The 16,698-nt window shown below is 36.5% G+C and overlaps 1 protein-coding gene across 1 annotated transcript; it reads left to right on the forward strand.

The window, feature by feature from the left end:
• Window positions 1–1,710: 1,710 nt before the first annotated feature.
• LOC146984188 (scavenger receptor cysteine-rich type 1 protein M130) lies at window positions 1,711–15,619 on the forward strand. The gene is made up of 19 exons (XM_085783009.1): window positions 1,711–1,753; window positions 3,291–3,602; window positions 3,805–3,912; window positions 4,181–4,387; window positions 4,482–4,676; window positions 5,399–5,553; window positions 5,903–6,047; window positions 6,336–6,644; window positions 7,380–7,694; window positions 8,163–8,462; window positions 8,950–9,249; window positions 9,781–10,083; window positions 10,994–11,263; window positions 11,870–12,045; window positions 12,205–12,310; window positions 12,495–12,650; window positions 13,187–13,276; window positions 13,737–13,891; window positions 13,996–15,619. The coding sequence occupies exons 1-19, from the start codon at window positions 1,711–1,713 to the stop codon at window positions 14,182–14,184; spliced, it is 3,834 nt and encodes a 1,277-aa protein (XP_085639135.1). The 3' UTR covers window positions 14,185–15,619.
• The last annotated feature ends 1,079 nt before the right edge of the window (window positions 15,620–16,698 follow it).

The raw sequence follows: 16,698 nt of genomic DNA on the forward strand, positions 1-16,698 counted from the left end.
TTGATGTCCTCAGTTCGAATGTAGAAATTAATAGAAACAAAACAAAAATTGAATGAGAAGTTGTGTCCAAACTTTTTACTGTATGCTTAAAAAAAAAAAGAACTTAAAAAGGGTGAAGAGCCACAAAAAAAGAGAACTCTTCTAATACCCTGCAATATTGGTCCATTGTTCAAATTTTGAATTCCCAAGTATTTTAATACAGTAAGGTGCCCTGTAAGGGGTTAAGGAGAATAAAATGAAACATATCAAACATGATAGTAGCCTACTCCACAGACAAATGGCCCCTGTGATACATATTATATCATCCTATTGTTAAATGTGACTGTACAATATTGTCTTCTGGCTCCGCCAGAGGTAAATGTGATGAAAGTAAGGTGAGATGATAAATGTTACGTATTTATCCACTTAGCTGAATTCAGATATAGTAATAGATAAGTAGATAGTGGCAATGATACATGTCTTCCTGTCTGCCATATAGGTGCTTTGCACTTGTTAAAAATATATTTAGAATAAATATATTTTTCTATATTATATTTTTACATTTTTAATTTATTTCGTTTTATTTTTTTCAACCATGATGGATACTTCTATCAAAGCAGCTGTGGCCGTCATACAGAACATCCTCAATATACATGGTCCTTTTCTTGTAAACCCTTGCCAATACTCGATGAACATTATGTGTCGGTTTTGTTTTGTTCTTACAAATTTGTCAACGCTTGATATACATCGAGTTTTTTTAGAAAAAAAGGGAAATTGAAAGTCATTACCTATTTAATGTAATTGCTGCTGTCTCTGCTGACAAAGTCAGAACATCAGAGCTTTTTATAGTCTCTAGATGTTGTTTTTGATAATAAGCAGCAGAAGGATTTCTCAGTAAAATAATCATTCCCTTTTAAGAATATTAATAACTTGACATTTCTCTAATGTAAGTTGACATTTGCCTCCCTTGATGACTGTAGTTCATAGTTAAATATGTTCTCACGTAGCCTATTTAAAGTTTCACATATTTTTTTTTTTTAACATAGAGTAGATATTAAACATAGTGGCATTAGTTTGCCGGTTGATCTCAATAGAATAAAAACAGCAGTTACAACAGTACATTTAATTTTCATGAGTTACATTTTTAATGATTATAATTCTATTTTGTCTTCATGAAATAGTAATGAGTTACAATCATTTTGTTTGGACATCTAACAATGTGAATTTTGTAATAACAGGTTTTTCTTGAGTAGTGGGTGACTTAAAAAGCTATATATTTTTTGTAATTCAAATTCACGGTGACAATCCTTAATGATTTTCTCTTAATTAATGGTAATTTTTCTTCACTCAGTCATGTCAGATAAACATCTATCTGTGTCATTGTGTGTTAAAGCTATCGATGGCACTGGTAAAAAGGAGATTTTAATTTGGCTTTGTCCATTGTGTCCATATGCACAGTGAGGTGCGTTCGCTGCAGGTAGAAGGAATATAGATGGATTAGATTTGTTAAATGGGTGTACACTTTTAAAATAACCCAGATGTATGTGAAATATAGTATACATATATATCACTTTTTTTTTGTGTGTAATATGGTTTGTCTGCAAAGAATTTCAATGAGGCGTGAGCAGGTCGCAGCTCACATCGATTTTTGGTGGGCACACCCATGGCAATATAAAGCTGAGCAGCTCATTCTTCTGCCTCACTCTCCTCTCGTCATGAGCTGTAGTGATGATGTGGCTCCTCCTTCTCATCTACATCGCTCACCCCTCAGAAGGCAAGTTACAAGTTACAACTACAATTTTTATTTAGATTTGATTGTTTGATTGTGAAATGTTTTATACTTAACATATTTTGAGGTTAAATATTAACCTGCCATTTTGAAAAAGGATGTGACTGAGCGTTTAAATTAGGTCAATGGCAACCACATGCATGCACTTCAGGAAATGTCTCTAAATCTGAAGATTGACTATTTCCTGACGTGATGAAAAGAGGTTTCTGTGAACAGTACAGTAGTCACTTTTAAAAGCATCTCTGTGTACAACAAAATGACAAACAGATTGCAGTTTTGCAGTGTATGTGTAAGGGGGGAAAGGGTGAACACAAAGTTTTAGAGAACTTTATTTTTCATGTCAGGTTAAAACAATTAAAAACAAGAGAGAAATTGCTTTGAAAATTGTGAAAAAAGTGGGGTAAAAGGCGCTGCATGTTCATTTTTCATTTATGTGGGTAAAGGTGAGAATTTCAAAGTGTTGCTGAATTTTTAGGTTCATGAGGAAAATATATGAAACTTCAAGAAAATTACCAAAAGTCACATCACACGTCCCCTGGGAAATTAATTAAAATCAAAAGCCAAATTAAGTCCCTTGATAAAACTTATATCTGGACACCTTTGAGGCAAATTTTCATAAATTACGAAATAATGTGCATTTTATTATTTGTTTAAATCATGTGTTGTAAAGTCAGTGTCAATCTGGATTGTATTTGAATTGATCTAGCAACGTAAAATAAAAATAAAAAAGTTTTGTTTTTAATAACTTTAATCTTTGCTTTAATTTTGGAAAAAATAATTTAGAATATGTTGCGATGAAAGATGATCACCATATTTCCCCCCCAATATATTGATATACAAAATAAAAATTAAAACAAAACAATCTAAACGTTATTTGAAGCTGTTATCAAACAATTTTTATGGCAAAACTGTATTTTCATGGGTTTGATACATTTTTTTATAAGTTGAAAAGAAATGTCAAACAAGCATAAAACAAATTATTGTGATACATACGTACAGCAATTAGGATCAAATGATATTTAAAAAACTAAGAAGCCAAGAAGTTCCTATTTTTCCCACAATTACTATAAAATTACTAATCCAGGTAACCAAAGGAGGGACAATTATTCAGAAAGAGCAGAATTGGAAAATGAGGTATTTTTGTCCCTGTTTTGTATTTAAACTATATTAACTATTTAAAACCTCAACTGACATTGAAGACAAATAGAAACACAATTCAAATTGAAATACAATTAAACGTGCATCCCTTGGCTGCACACACAGCCCTTCATGCCGTTCTCTCTCCTCATTGGATAAAGCTTGTAGGATACAAGGAAATAAAATAAAATGCTTTAACTAAGAGTTCATAAACATTCGCATATTTTTTATTAAATAAATTAAATAATTAAATTCAGTTTTTCACACACAGTAAATGTGCGTTGACAGATTACAAAGAGGCCCCAGAAAATAAAAAAACTACTGTACTGTAGGCCTATACCCACTCTATTAAATGCTTGTGTGTATCCTTCTGCCTTGTGATCAGGTGAGCACCGGATGATTCTCAGAGATGGAAGTAATCCGTGTGAAGGCCATGTTGAAGTCTTCTATGACAACGAGTGGGGCTACGTTGGCGATAAAGACTGGAGTAACCCCACTGAAGAAGTGGTGTGCAGGAGCGCTCACTGCGGGAATCGTATGCCACATTCAACAGATGTGGAGAGGCCCATGGATAAGAAGATGTGGCTTAATGAACTGAAGTGCAGTGGATCCGAGGAACATCTGTGGAACTGTCCATGGCCTGGTTGGGGCATCAGCAAATACAATAAATCTACTGTGAAAAAGATCAAATGTTCAGGTGAGGCTGAACTTTTTACTCTTGTTGCCTAAAACCATACATCAAAAAAAAAAAAATCCAATATTCTGTGCTGTGCATGGAGGAGCCACTACAATGTGGCAACATTTTGATGATGATGATGATGATGATGATGATGATGATGATGATGATGATGATGATAGTGGCTGCTAATTGTGTCTGTAAATCATATTTGCTCCTCTAGATAAAATCAAAATGGACCTGGATGGATATAACTGTGCGGGAGCTGTGCGTTACTTCATAGATGACTCATGGACAGGTTACTTATGTGTTGAGTCTGCTGACAACTGGGGTAAGAGTTCTAACTGTGTGTTCACTACAACACTTCTACTACTGATGCTTAATGTACATGTTGATGTTTAGCTACTTTCATTAACTTACTTACATCATGTGTATATACTGTACACACACACACACACGTATAGTATATACAGTACATATTGTTATTCTTCTAGCACTTCTATCATTACTCATAACACCACTGGCATCAGTACTCTGATGTGTTTTCTACTTGAATAATGTTAATTAACCATCATGTGTATGATTGCTGTCACGTTAAGGTAAGCCTGAAGCAGACGCTTTTTGCAAAAGCTTGAAGTGTGGTGAATCAAAGGAGACGACTGTGGACTGGATGATCTGGAAAGACTTCAACTCAAAGAAGAATATGGCGATCAGCTGTTCAGACATCAAGCCTATGGATAATCTGTGGCAGTGTGTCACTAAGGAATCAACACAGTGCAGAAGCCCTGTTTCTGTCGTATGCAATGGTATGTATGTGTGTATATTCAAACACATTTAGTAAATATGTTTGCTTAAGTGTTGCAGCCTGTCACTGAATTTGGAGGATGTTGATTTCAACAGGTTATGAGAGGCTGCAGCTCAGAGGAGAGGCATCAAACGTCTGTTCTGGTCAGCTGGAGATCGAGAAGAAAGGGAAGTGGACTCCTGTTAACAACAACAGACGCAGTCTTGATGCGCGGTGCCGCCAGATGCACTGCGGCAACAAAGACAGTCACAGTGTGGATAGTAATAATAACACACAGCTGACTTGCTCAGGTAATTCAACTCATTCATATTCAACCACATCATTTCCACAAACAAGCTCAAAGCTGCCTCTTTGTTTTTATGTTCTATGTATCAAAACAACTTTTCTTAAAAGTTCCTTTAAAGGTACAGTGTGTAATAATTGGCAAGGTTTATTGGCTAAGTCTGAATATACTACCCATGAATATATTTGTCTCAGTGTAGCCTATAATTGCTATAAAATAAAATAATTTTGGTTTTCGTTTTCTTATAATTTTTTTTATGCAGTAGCCTATATATACTGTTTAAAAGAATAATACATAGCAAAGGTCTTGCTTTAGAGAGTGTCGCCATCTTGCGCCGCCATGTTTGTACGGCAACCCGAGCGGAAAATCCAGCCAGCCAGAGAACACATTTTGTGAGTTTTGTGTTCCTAAATAAACCAACTAAGGAGAAGGCAGAAGGAAAGAAGAAGGAGTAGGAAATAACAGACCCGTAAAATAGTTTAGATCTACACCTCATCGTACCATGCTCCTGAAATACTCCCAGTTGTCCCAGTCATAGTAAACAGGTTTTTTTGTTCTCGGAGGCTACTGTCACTTTGCCGACAGGAGGGGTGAGTGCGAGCGCTGCAATCTAGAATCTGAAGCCCCCCCCATTTTACACACTGGAGAAAAAAACATCTTTCAAATGACATTGACATGTACTCACCATCTTGAGCCACTTGAAATTTCTATTCTTTCTATTCTCCATAGACACAGTCAATGTTGTTCTGATGGTTGGTGGGAAATCCAGCAAGTGTTACGGTGCAGTTCATATCAATGTGAGCGGTAACATACGCCCTGTGTGTGGCTCCCGCTGGACTGAAAAAGAAGCTGAAGTGGTTTGCCAGGAGCTTAACTGTGGAAAGGTGAGTTTCTAACATCACCTTACAATAGCTAACCCTCATTTTAATTAAATGCAAGTGCAGCATCTGTTACAGTGTGTCTAGTAGGCCAGTTACTAACAATTAGACAAGAGTCAGACTCGGTTATAATTACCATAAGTCCAGAAAAACTTGTATGTCAGCATAATAAGATCCAGAAAAGTCACACCACTCTACATGCATAAGGGAAAGTTCACATTACTGTACTGTAAGTGTGTCAGTGCTGGTATAATGTATTACAGTGTATGTCTCTGTAACTTACTATAGTTTTCTGTCTGATACAAAGGAATTGTAAGATGAATTGTAGGATTTTACTGAACATGCTTTCTACTAGGCGATTAGTTATCGCAAAGAGAGCACTACCAAGACTCAAGGAGCCATGGACAACGTGGACTGCTTAGGCAATGAGGCCTCGCTCTGGTACTGCAGGGCCAAGCGTAGCCCAGACTGTTCGTCCAAGGCTTATGTCATCTGTGCAGGTGAGATATGACAGAGGTCCCACAGTGATAGTCACTTCCTGCTACAGTATGTGTAATTTGACAATTTCGGCTTTTTACATACAGAGGCGTTAGAGAATTCCCAATTTTATTGATGGAGATCAAGAGAAACACTAGAAACTTTACTTTGACATTATGGAAAAAAATGTGATGTGATTCTGTGGAAGTATAAGTACAAGACAAGTTGAGTAATTTCTGCCCAAATACATTAAGTAAGATGATTTTGTGTGTTTATGGATGTTTGACAGTTCTCTTGTTGTCATGGTACAGGCAGCATACAGGTGAAATTGATGGATGGCCCTGGAAAATGTGCTGGGAGACTTGAGATCAACTATGATGGCGAATGGAAACAAGTTGATAAAACTAACTGGGTGGGCGACGAAAATTCCAACACTGTCTGCAAACAGATGAATTGCGGGAATAAAGGGAAGCTCAGGCCTGAAATGTTCAACAAGGGTTCGGGAGAATTCCTCCCTAGGCCTGTGACCTGCAAGGCAAACACTTCCACCATATCTGAGTGTTTGGGAAAAGAGTCCAACAAAAGGGATAAACCTGAACCTGTGGGTATAATCTGCGAGGGTAAGTATATTTAGTTTGTTTCCAAAAGGAATTGAACACACACACTTTTGGTTTTATAAACAGACCACAAATATCTGAATAAAACACACTGAAATTTAAGGAAAGCATAAGGAACTGCTGATGTCATCACCTTATAGTATGAGTTGAGTATGAGTATGAGTGCCTCATCCATTCTTATTAACTGTTACCAGCGTCTCCATGGTCACAATGGTTAAAAAAAATCACCTCACCTTCATCGTGGTGTAGACTTAGATGTTAATGGATAAAATCCCTGTTTTATCAGACTACACTCTTTGAACCACGGTGACAAAGTGAGTGTTTTTAAAATCGTTTTGTAAATTTGCAAATGTATTGAATACAAGCACTGAAATCTCTTCAATGCAAGTTTGAGTGAAGAGCTAAAATGCTGTGGGTCTTTACTGTCACATTCCTCAGTCAGTTCATCCATTGTTCACATAAGATATTGGTTGTAACTTTACACACTGTGTGGGGTGAGGGTCAAAGTAAAATAAGGTTTTTATGGATTCATATTAATCTGAAGTAATTTCAGTGGTAAAAAAAAAAAGATAAAATAATAATAATAATAATAACTTTCATTTTTATGCACCTTTCAAAGATCAAGGACAACCTTACAACACACATGGGGCTTAAGCTGAGCCTATGCATTTTGAGGACAAGCTGCTGGTCTGTCACAGTCTTACTAGTCCAAATGTCTCTTTTTTATGTCCCTTCCAGACCATACAATGGTTTTTCTGAAGGGAGATGCGTCCACTCCGTGTTCTGGCATGGTGGGGATAGAGCACGACGGTAAACCCATATGGCTCTCTGGGTCTAACAAGACATGGAACGAAGAAGCTGCAAAAACAGTGTGTCAGCAGAAGAAGTGTGGCCAATACATAAACCATGACTTCATCCCTATTGATGATATGCAGGCAGATATTAGGGAAATGTCTTACAAGTGTTTAGAGAACTCCACATCTCTGTTTAGCTGTGTAACAAAGGCACCATCATCTGACCCCAACAAGACCGTTGCCACAGTGGAGTGTAAAGGTAATGTGAGGCAATGATGAACCAAATATCCTTGACTTGTCATACATTTTATTTTCTGTCTCTGATTATGTATTTTAGCTTCACTACACAAACCTTACCCATACACAAATGTGATACTATGCACATATATATATAATTTCGAGAGATTAAGAGTTAATGATACATTTCCTTATGATAGACACACACAGACACATTTATATACTGTACACATATTATATTATATACATATTTAGAATATAAAATGTATATAAACTTTAGTAAACCAGGCTAAATTTATCATCTAACAAATTTCACTTTTTTTTTAGATCATGTATACAATATGTGTTGTCATGTTACATATCCACATGGGAGGCCCCAAACTTTGAGATGTCAGAAATCTTAAATTAGGGGGGAAACAAATCTGCTGATGCAGGTCAGCAAACAACTCCCTGATCTTGTTTGTTATTTGCTTTTGGGTTGACTCAACAGGAGCAGTTGAGTTTCAGCTAACGAATGAGTGTTGGGGGAGAGTTGTTGCCAATGTGAATAGAAGGACTGGAGGTGTGTGTGCGGACACCTGGACAACCCAGCACTCTGAGATGCTGTGTATGAGCCAAGGCTGTGGGAGTAAAGTCATGAAGGCCGATAAAAAGCGTGCAAACCAACCTGTGCTCATCCTGAGTTTGCACTCTACAACGCTGACCCCCAACCTGACCCAGTGCAGTTTTGTGCTGAATGATAAAAGCGACAACAGAATTTGTCCAAACGAAGCCTACGTCATCTGCTCAGGTAATGGCTTGCCTTGAGTTTAAAGGATTTATGTGTAAACTAATTATTTAAATCTTTATAACAATTACACTACTGTGTTTTTTCTTTTATCTTTTCAAAATGTCTCCACAAGCCAAAGAACCCCTTGGCCTCTCTTTTCTTTTTTCTTCTTCTAATCTAACACATCATAACAATTAAACAACAAAATCATTTATTTATTTTCCTGATGAATTATATAACTTTTTGTGTGATATATCTTGTTTTTTCTTCTTGGTGTGTGGTATGAATTAAGAAATAAAACAACCATTTTATGAAATTAGATGATGTTATAATGTAATCAAATTAAATGAAAATCCTACATTTTGTACTTTTGACCCAGACTGATTTATTTATTCATTAGTTAATATTTATCATATATTAATTGATTAATTTATTCATGTTGTACTAAAACAGCCACATAAATACCACAAGATTTTAACACTGTGTATCTTTAATTGTTTTGTTGCAGGTAGCGCCAAACCCAGATTCAATAACTCTGTGGACAAATGTTCTGGAAATGTGCAGGTTTCGTATGAAGGGTTGTGGCTCCCAGTGTGTAAAGATGCTCTTCAAAACAAAGACGTGCAACACACCATCTGTCAGGAGCTGGGATGTGGTCAGGCTGTCGAACAGATTACCTACTTTGGACAACCAGGGACAGATGCGATTTCACAACTTGTGTGTCAAAGAGAAAAGCCATTATCAGAATGTAATATCACTTCAGGCCCTAGAACCAAGAACTGTGATCCTATTGGCCTCAAGTGCGCAGGTATGTGTGATCATCTTGTCTCTTCTTACAGTAATCATCCATATATTTTGTCACAAATCTATCTGAACATGTTGGTTTTAGAATCAAAGGATTATACAGAATAAAAGACTGTAGGATGCTGGCTGACAGAGAAATCATATATTAGGGTTATGAGCAATTTCCAGCTGCAGATTGTTTTTCTAGCATCTAAAACCTTAGTTTGTTAATGAATTATGTTCTATGCTGATGGGTAAATAATATTTTTATAACAGTAAGATAAGTATGAAGCTACCATTAGAAAACTGTTTACAGTACTAAACGTAAAGCAATGACATGCAATCTGCTTTGAGTTATATCGATTTCTTTGTTTCTGTAAGAAAGAAAATGATCCTCTTTGCAGAAATGCCTTTAATACTTTATTTGCCCATAAACAACTAAATTCAGAAGATGATATAAATATATATGCATCTTTGAACTACTGCTGAAACACTGTCATTAATGAGTTTAGCATTTTTCCAACCTTTTCTCACTCTTTTCTCTTGTGGATCTCAGATTGGCGACAGATGACGGTCCCCCATACCTGTAAAGGACCAGTGTCTATTAAGTCCAAAGAAAAAACTCATGCTGTTTCCATTCAAGGCTGGACAGACACTGAGGGGGAACGGCTTTGCCAGGATCTGGAGTGTGGACAATTAAAGTCTAACAAAACCTCCCATAACCCTAACCCTTCTCTTTGGAGCAGCAGCTTCAACTGTTCTACAAAACCGAAAAACATCTGGGATTGTGAACACAATGACAGCTCACCTGTGCTCACCAATGACAGCTCACCTCACCAGCTCCATATTGAGTGTGATGGTAAATTTTGCTTAGACAGGATTTTATGATTCTACAGCTGCATTGTAAACCTTTTAGTAGATGAGATGGTTCACAAAAAATTTAGTTGGCATGTAGGTGCAGTGAGTGATATCTCTGGTTATTTGACATGGGGCTACGTGAGGTCAGTGTATTACAATCTGATCAATGTGTTATCAGTTTAGAGGAGCAGCTGTAAGCATCGGCACAGAAGCATCATAAAATGTTTTCACCAAAACGATATAGAAAACACCCACAGAAAAAGCTGACATTAGTTTAATGTTTGCTTTATTTTAAATTTAAAGAGCAACCCCATCTCTCCATCAAATAGCCCTTTTCAATGTGAGCTCAAGTTTCCATTGTTTCTTCTAATGGATAAACTAACCTGAACCGTCCTATTCTAGGGTAGGCTACTGACATGCAAATGATGTTGATTATGTTGTCTAACACATGCAAAGATTGGTCAAAGAATTTCCTAAAACCACAATGTATTTGTTTCAAATTATAGGTCCCTCTAGATATTCAATTTTGTGCTTGTCATCAGCTAGGAGCAGCTTCCTGGTGTAGGGTATATCTGTTAGGAAAATATTAGTTTATGAAACAGAGGTTTCCTGGGATACCTCATTGCTTAAGTTTAATTTTATTTTGGTAAACTGCCATCTGTTGTGAATTTAGCAGATGGTTTTTTTTTCAAAGTGGTATTTTCTTAATTGCATGAGGAACAACTCTATACCTATTTGATTTTTTATTTTTATTTATACATGCTGTATCTAGGGAGGATAAACAAGTAAAATTCTCCTTTCTAGCTATATTCTGTCACTTTTCACTATTACATTATTTGTGTCACAAATTGCTTTCATTTACTGCTTTTCTGCTAATGCAATATTTGATCTTTTATTGTTTTCTCTCCTAGGTAAACCCAATATCACCTTGTCAGGGGACTGTCACGGTGAAGTGAAATGGAATGGAATGAAAGTGTGCAGCACTAACTGGAACGACACCTATTCAGACATGACTTGTCAAGAGAAAGGCTGTAGCAACGCTGTTCGTAGTGAACTCATCAACTCTCGGTCAGGTTTTGAGAGCCAGTATGTCCGTTGTGATAAACACCATTACCATCTTAGCCAATGCAAGACAGTCGAGGGAAGGTGCGATGGACAACCGGTGTCTGTTTACTGTGTTGGTAAGTGTTGTTAACTGTCATTGTGTCTGAATTATGTTATTTCAGATGGAAGATAATGAGTCTTAAAGGATCTGCTTTGAGCCTACTTATTCATTATATTTGATCAGAATAAAACTGAGTGTGAAACATTTATGCACCTCTCATTTAAAATTTCCAGGAAGGTATTTTGTAAATTATATTATCTCTGCAGCAAGCGGCTAAAGAGTAATTACAATTTTCTTGCTTGATTATTTAAAAAGTAGAAATACATAGTCATTGCTATTTCATGTTGCGTTAGCTTAAAAAAAAAGACGGGGAGCAAAGAGGGGAATAGATGGCATAGCAAGCAATTTTCAATGTTAAAATAACAAGTGAACATCTTTTATCTTGTAGATATTCATACAGTGTAAGGTTAAAGTGTAAAGGTTTAAAGTGTAACTTGTTATTTTTTGATTATCAAACTTTTGACTGTTTCCCTTTGCTCCCTGTAAGCTAGCCTCATCTTCATAGTCAGCCATGAGGGTTTTATGGATATCTGACTCCCATTGACAAAGTGATGATTCACTCAGATTTTCCCAAAGTTAAAACTGAATCATTCATTCATTTATTTATGTATGGCTTATACAGGAAGTGTGAAGTTCAACACCACAGAAACATGTGGAGGGCAGATTCGTCTCCGGAATGGAGATAGATGGGAAAAGATGTGTCCATCCCTTGATTATAAAGCTAAGGAACTGCTATGTAAGGAGCTTAGATGTGAACCACCCTTAAATTTAGAACAAAAAAATCAGAAAGAGACTGAGGTAAATATTTGAATTTCTGTAATATCTTTTCTTCTCTTTTGTGTTGTCATCATAAATGATTCCATCCTCATATTTATCTGTTAATCAGAATCAGTCTATTGTTTTGTGTGGATGCATGAAAATGAATAAATCTAAAGACAAGTTTAAATCTGATTCAAGGACTTGAACTTTTCACTGGAATGCACCCCTCAACATGAGGACATCAAGCACTGTGTCACTGCAAAGAAGTGTAAAAACTCCAAACCAGCTGAGATCTACTGTGGCGGTAAGTATGTCTTGATCCCTTTCCTAGTAAATCAGACTGCTTCCCAAAACAATTCATACTGGTATTTTGAATAAGAATCATCTTTTTGTATTATTTTGTAAATTGTGTCTTATTTTCTCTAAAACTGCTGCTTTATTTAAAACTAACTGAGGGTACATGCTAATATGTTTGTGTTTGCTTTCAGGATATGTAGTTCCCACCCAACCGCCTCCGCCCCCTCAACCACCCAGTATCCCTGTAATTGTGGGAGTAGTACTGTTTTTGATCATGGTGATACTGATTGTTGCATTTGTACGCATCTGCATTATCAAGAGGGCAAGGGACAATAAGAACATGCGCTGTGAGTATTAAATTATTTTGTATCCTCCATCCTCTGCTGGTTCTTACTTCACCTGCAGTGAAATTCAGATTGTTAAGAAGTACACTGTTTCACTAGAGTTTGACTGAACACGTCAATCCATCTAATCATCCTGATTGTAAAACGCATTGGAGTCATTTTGCCACAAGAGGTCAGTCTTTCTGTATACTGACTTCTTCATCATGCCTCTGAGACAATCACAGATGCTTTTCAGTTGTATCTCAACCCACCTAGACTGCATAACACACGTCAAGGTTGATTCCTGACCTCAGCCACTCGGGTCAGTTGGCTGCATGTCCTCCTTTACACGGTCTCTCCTTACATAAGATGATAAAATTACCATGAAAAGGTTTAGATCTAAAAATGCAGTTAATCAGTGCTGCCCACCAAGTACAATTGTAGTGGAAATAATTCTTCCAATATCTTTGTAATATGTGCGTGTTGTACTCTTACTGTGCTGTCCACTGTATTTTTTTTTTTTTACCTAGCAGTAAATATCTAATCCTGTGTTCATGTAGTGAGGATGATGGCTGGAGGTGAAATGGAGTTTGAAAGTGGTGACTATGAGGACGTCAAAGAAGATGAAATGGAAGACTTAAATAGTGCCAGTGAGTTCAAAAAATAGTAGTTCTTCATTTTGTTTTATTTATATATAATAGTATCATGTATTCTCTTTGATTTCTATGATAATTATTGTATCATTTTTGTTTAGCATGTGCATGTTACATGTACTGCACATATACTGTATGATAAATAACATTATGTACTTTATTATCATGTAGTGTACTCACTATTTCTTTATAAACTATTTTTTTTTGTAAATGCTGTACAAGTATTTACATAATATAATCTACATAACAGTTTTAATGTTACCTCTGTAATTTTTTCATCTGTCTTTGATTATTTATTACGTAAAAAAAGCACTGATTTTAGTTATGTAGAATATGGTAAGAATAGTTTGAGTTTGTTTCACTTGTTTTATGTTTACTGTACCTGGTGGAAGTGAGGGCATTTTGATTTGAAATGTGTTGCGAAAGTATGTTTGTTGTTTTGCTTTTGTTAATGTAGACTTCAGAACAGAGTCTGAAATTGCGGAGAGAGACGCACGGAGCACATCCTCATTACCTTATGATGATATTGATGAAGTAGTTGAGACTCAGCCCCTGACCTCTCAGGCCTCCAGGGACAGATCCATCCAACAGGATACCATCGATCAGAGCGATGGAAAGTTTCATTCACATCACACAATACTTTCTCGCTGACTTCTCACATTGTCAAATCACACTACGTAACTAAAATTAACATGCTTCTTTTTTCCTCCTTCACAGACGGGGTCACCTACGAGGTGGACGATCCACAGGAGAATTATGATGACATCGATGTCAGCCCTGAAATCACTCAGACTACAGCTGAAGTCCATGACAGCCTCGTGCCCACACCTGAAAGCAACACAGTGGCTCCTCCAGCAGTGGTGCAGGAGGATGGGGACTATGTTGAGCCAGACCAAGATGGGTGAGCCAAAACTGGGACTGAAATAAAAATCCTACCTGGCAAATCACCCTGAACACCATTTAACTCTGACTGAAATGAAGATACTTACACAAAAAACAAATAAAAAAAAAGTAAAAAAAAAAAAGTAAAAAGTAAATAAACAATATTCAATGTTATATTTACAGAAGTTATTAAAATGTAAATGTAATAAATAAATAAATGTAAAGAGATCAATAGTCATACATTAGATTGATAGAAATAAGTTTAATTATGTGTTTTAAACAAATGATTATTACAATGTACAGTCTATGAATAGGAAAAAGACCAAATTTCTGTCAGAAAATGTAACTTGCTTGTAAATAGTGAAGATAAATCTAGTTTCAGCTCGTATTGTACATCAGCATGTGTTATTGAATGTACAATATACGATGGCCTGCTATCACTTCACACAGGTCAGGAAAGTAAGCAGTTAAGATTTATTTTTGTTCATTTATGTGTCATTTTATCTTTATATTTTATCTTTTGGTTAATGTTATGTCTTTTCAAATTTGTTCAGAGTGATTTAAAGATTGTGTATGTACAGTAATTAAGCTTGGAATGTGTCACATAAGCTATCCATTAAGAGAGCAAGGTCATGAGATTAGTTCCATAACACACATGGACAACTACACTCAAAGTAATGTTTAATACCCAAGTCACACTGTAACTTAGCTGATACAGTCGGTCATTATTGTTATCAGTGTATGTTTTCAATTTTAGAGATTTAGTAAGAATTTATGTGCTCCACTCAACTATTTGAGATGTGACTGTTACATTCCAGTTTTTTTTCTTGTGTCTCTGTGATGAATATGAAGCCACAGCCAGCAGCTGGTTAATTAAGCCTAGCATAGCGACCGGAAACAGAGACCAACAAACCGTGTCTGAGGGTAATAAAATCCTGCTGCCAACGCCTCTAAATCTCACTGTACACAAGTGTATTGAAAATCTATTTCTTGATATATAGCTTTAAAGCAGCAGGCCACCTGTTTCCCTCTGTTTCCAGTCCATATGCTGAGTTGTTTAATAGATAGTTTAGAAATGTAATCACTGTAAAGTCCTTAAACATCCCATATAGTTTTAAGTGAGATTTCCATGTTCCTTGGGTCCTGAGTTTATATGAGTGCTGTGAAAGTATCGAAGTGTCAGTCCACAGAGAACTACATACAGCCTGTATTCAAAAACTAACTGAGCCATAAATATAGCTACCTGGACTCTGCTCAGCACAGCCCAACCTCCAATCTGTTATTGTTTTCTATATGTGCTATATTTTATTAGAGCACTCGGGAAATAGTCAGCCAATCAGAAGAGATGCTCAGAGCTATAAAATATCTTCATATGGATATCAGTACTTGAAATTATATTAAGAAAAAACATGTGGTAAACATTTATATGATTTTTTACTTGTTATGTTCTACTGAGGTATTTGTTATGATATGCTGTGTATCTTGCTCTTCTTCATTTTATACTTATTTACATTAAATCGGTGAATCAGTTGCAGTATCTTCCAGCACTGGAGCCATGAACAACACCACATTCAGTGTAAAACCTGCAAGTTTGTACTTGGATTCCTCTTTTGTTGTTGTTTTTTCTTCCTTTTGCAACTGATGAAACCTCAGAGACTCCTGAGTTTTGGAAATGGTTTAGATGTTGAGTATCAAACTGTATGTTAAATTTGTTGTATATAGTTTGATACACAGCACAATAAGCCGTTTTCTCCACAAAACATCAATCATTTTTTTTTAAACATATCTTTTAAATTCAGGTTATAGATTTTTTTATTTGACTGTATTCATTTATTATTAAAGCAGAAGTAAGCGGAATATTTGTGTTAATATAAGTCTTAAATAGATGGCAATCACTTACAGTCCAAAACACGGGTCTGTCAGTCACTCTGCTCTGCTGTAAGCCGAGGAGAAAACGTCTTGTATACTTCCTTGTATCCTACAAGCTTTATCCAATGAGGAGAGAGAACGGCATGAAGGGCTGTGTGTGCAGCCAAGGGATGCGCGTGAATGTGGTGACGTAGGGACGAGGACCAATCGATCCATGATGAGGGCGGGGGCTAACTAACGAAGTTAGCCAAAACGACCGGATCGCTTACTTCTGCTTTAATTAAATGTGTCATTTGGCTCAGCAGTGCCCCTGGAGGACCAAAAAAAGAAAAGAAACTTGCATCCTGCTTAAATCCTTTCATCCCTGTGCACTTTAAAATTCTCTATAATGACTTAAACATTTCCCTCCAGTGGTCAAGACATGTGAGAGCAGCTGCCTGCTACAAATGTTAACATGAGTAAGACCATTCACAAGGGACTGACAGGCAGACTAGTGCTGCTTTTAAGAGATTGACAGATCTGCTTGAGCCTCACATGTTTGGTCAGGAGTTAGCCAAGGGCCAGTGAGATCATGGAGCCAGTGATACACCCAAAGGGACTAATTTGTAAGCAGCAGCCCTCGTCTGATATGTAAACATCACACCCAGCGTCACTGTCAGAGGCCTTGC

This window comes from Trachurus japonicus, chromosome 7, assembly GCF_045865225.1.
Source record: "Trachurus japonicus isolate A0001 chromosome 7, Traja_1.0".
NCBI lineage: Eukaryota > Metazoa > Chordata > Actinopteri > Carangiformes > Carangidae > Trachurus > Trachurus japonicus.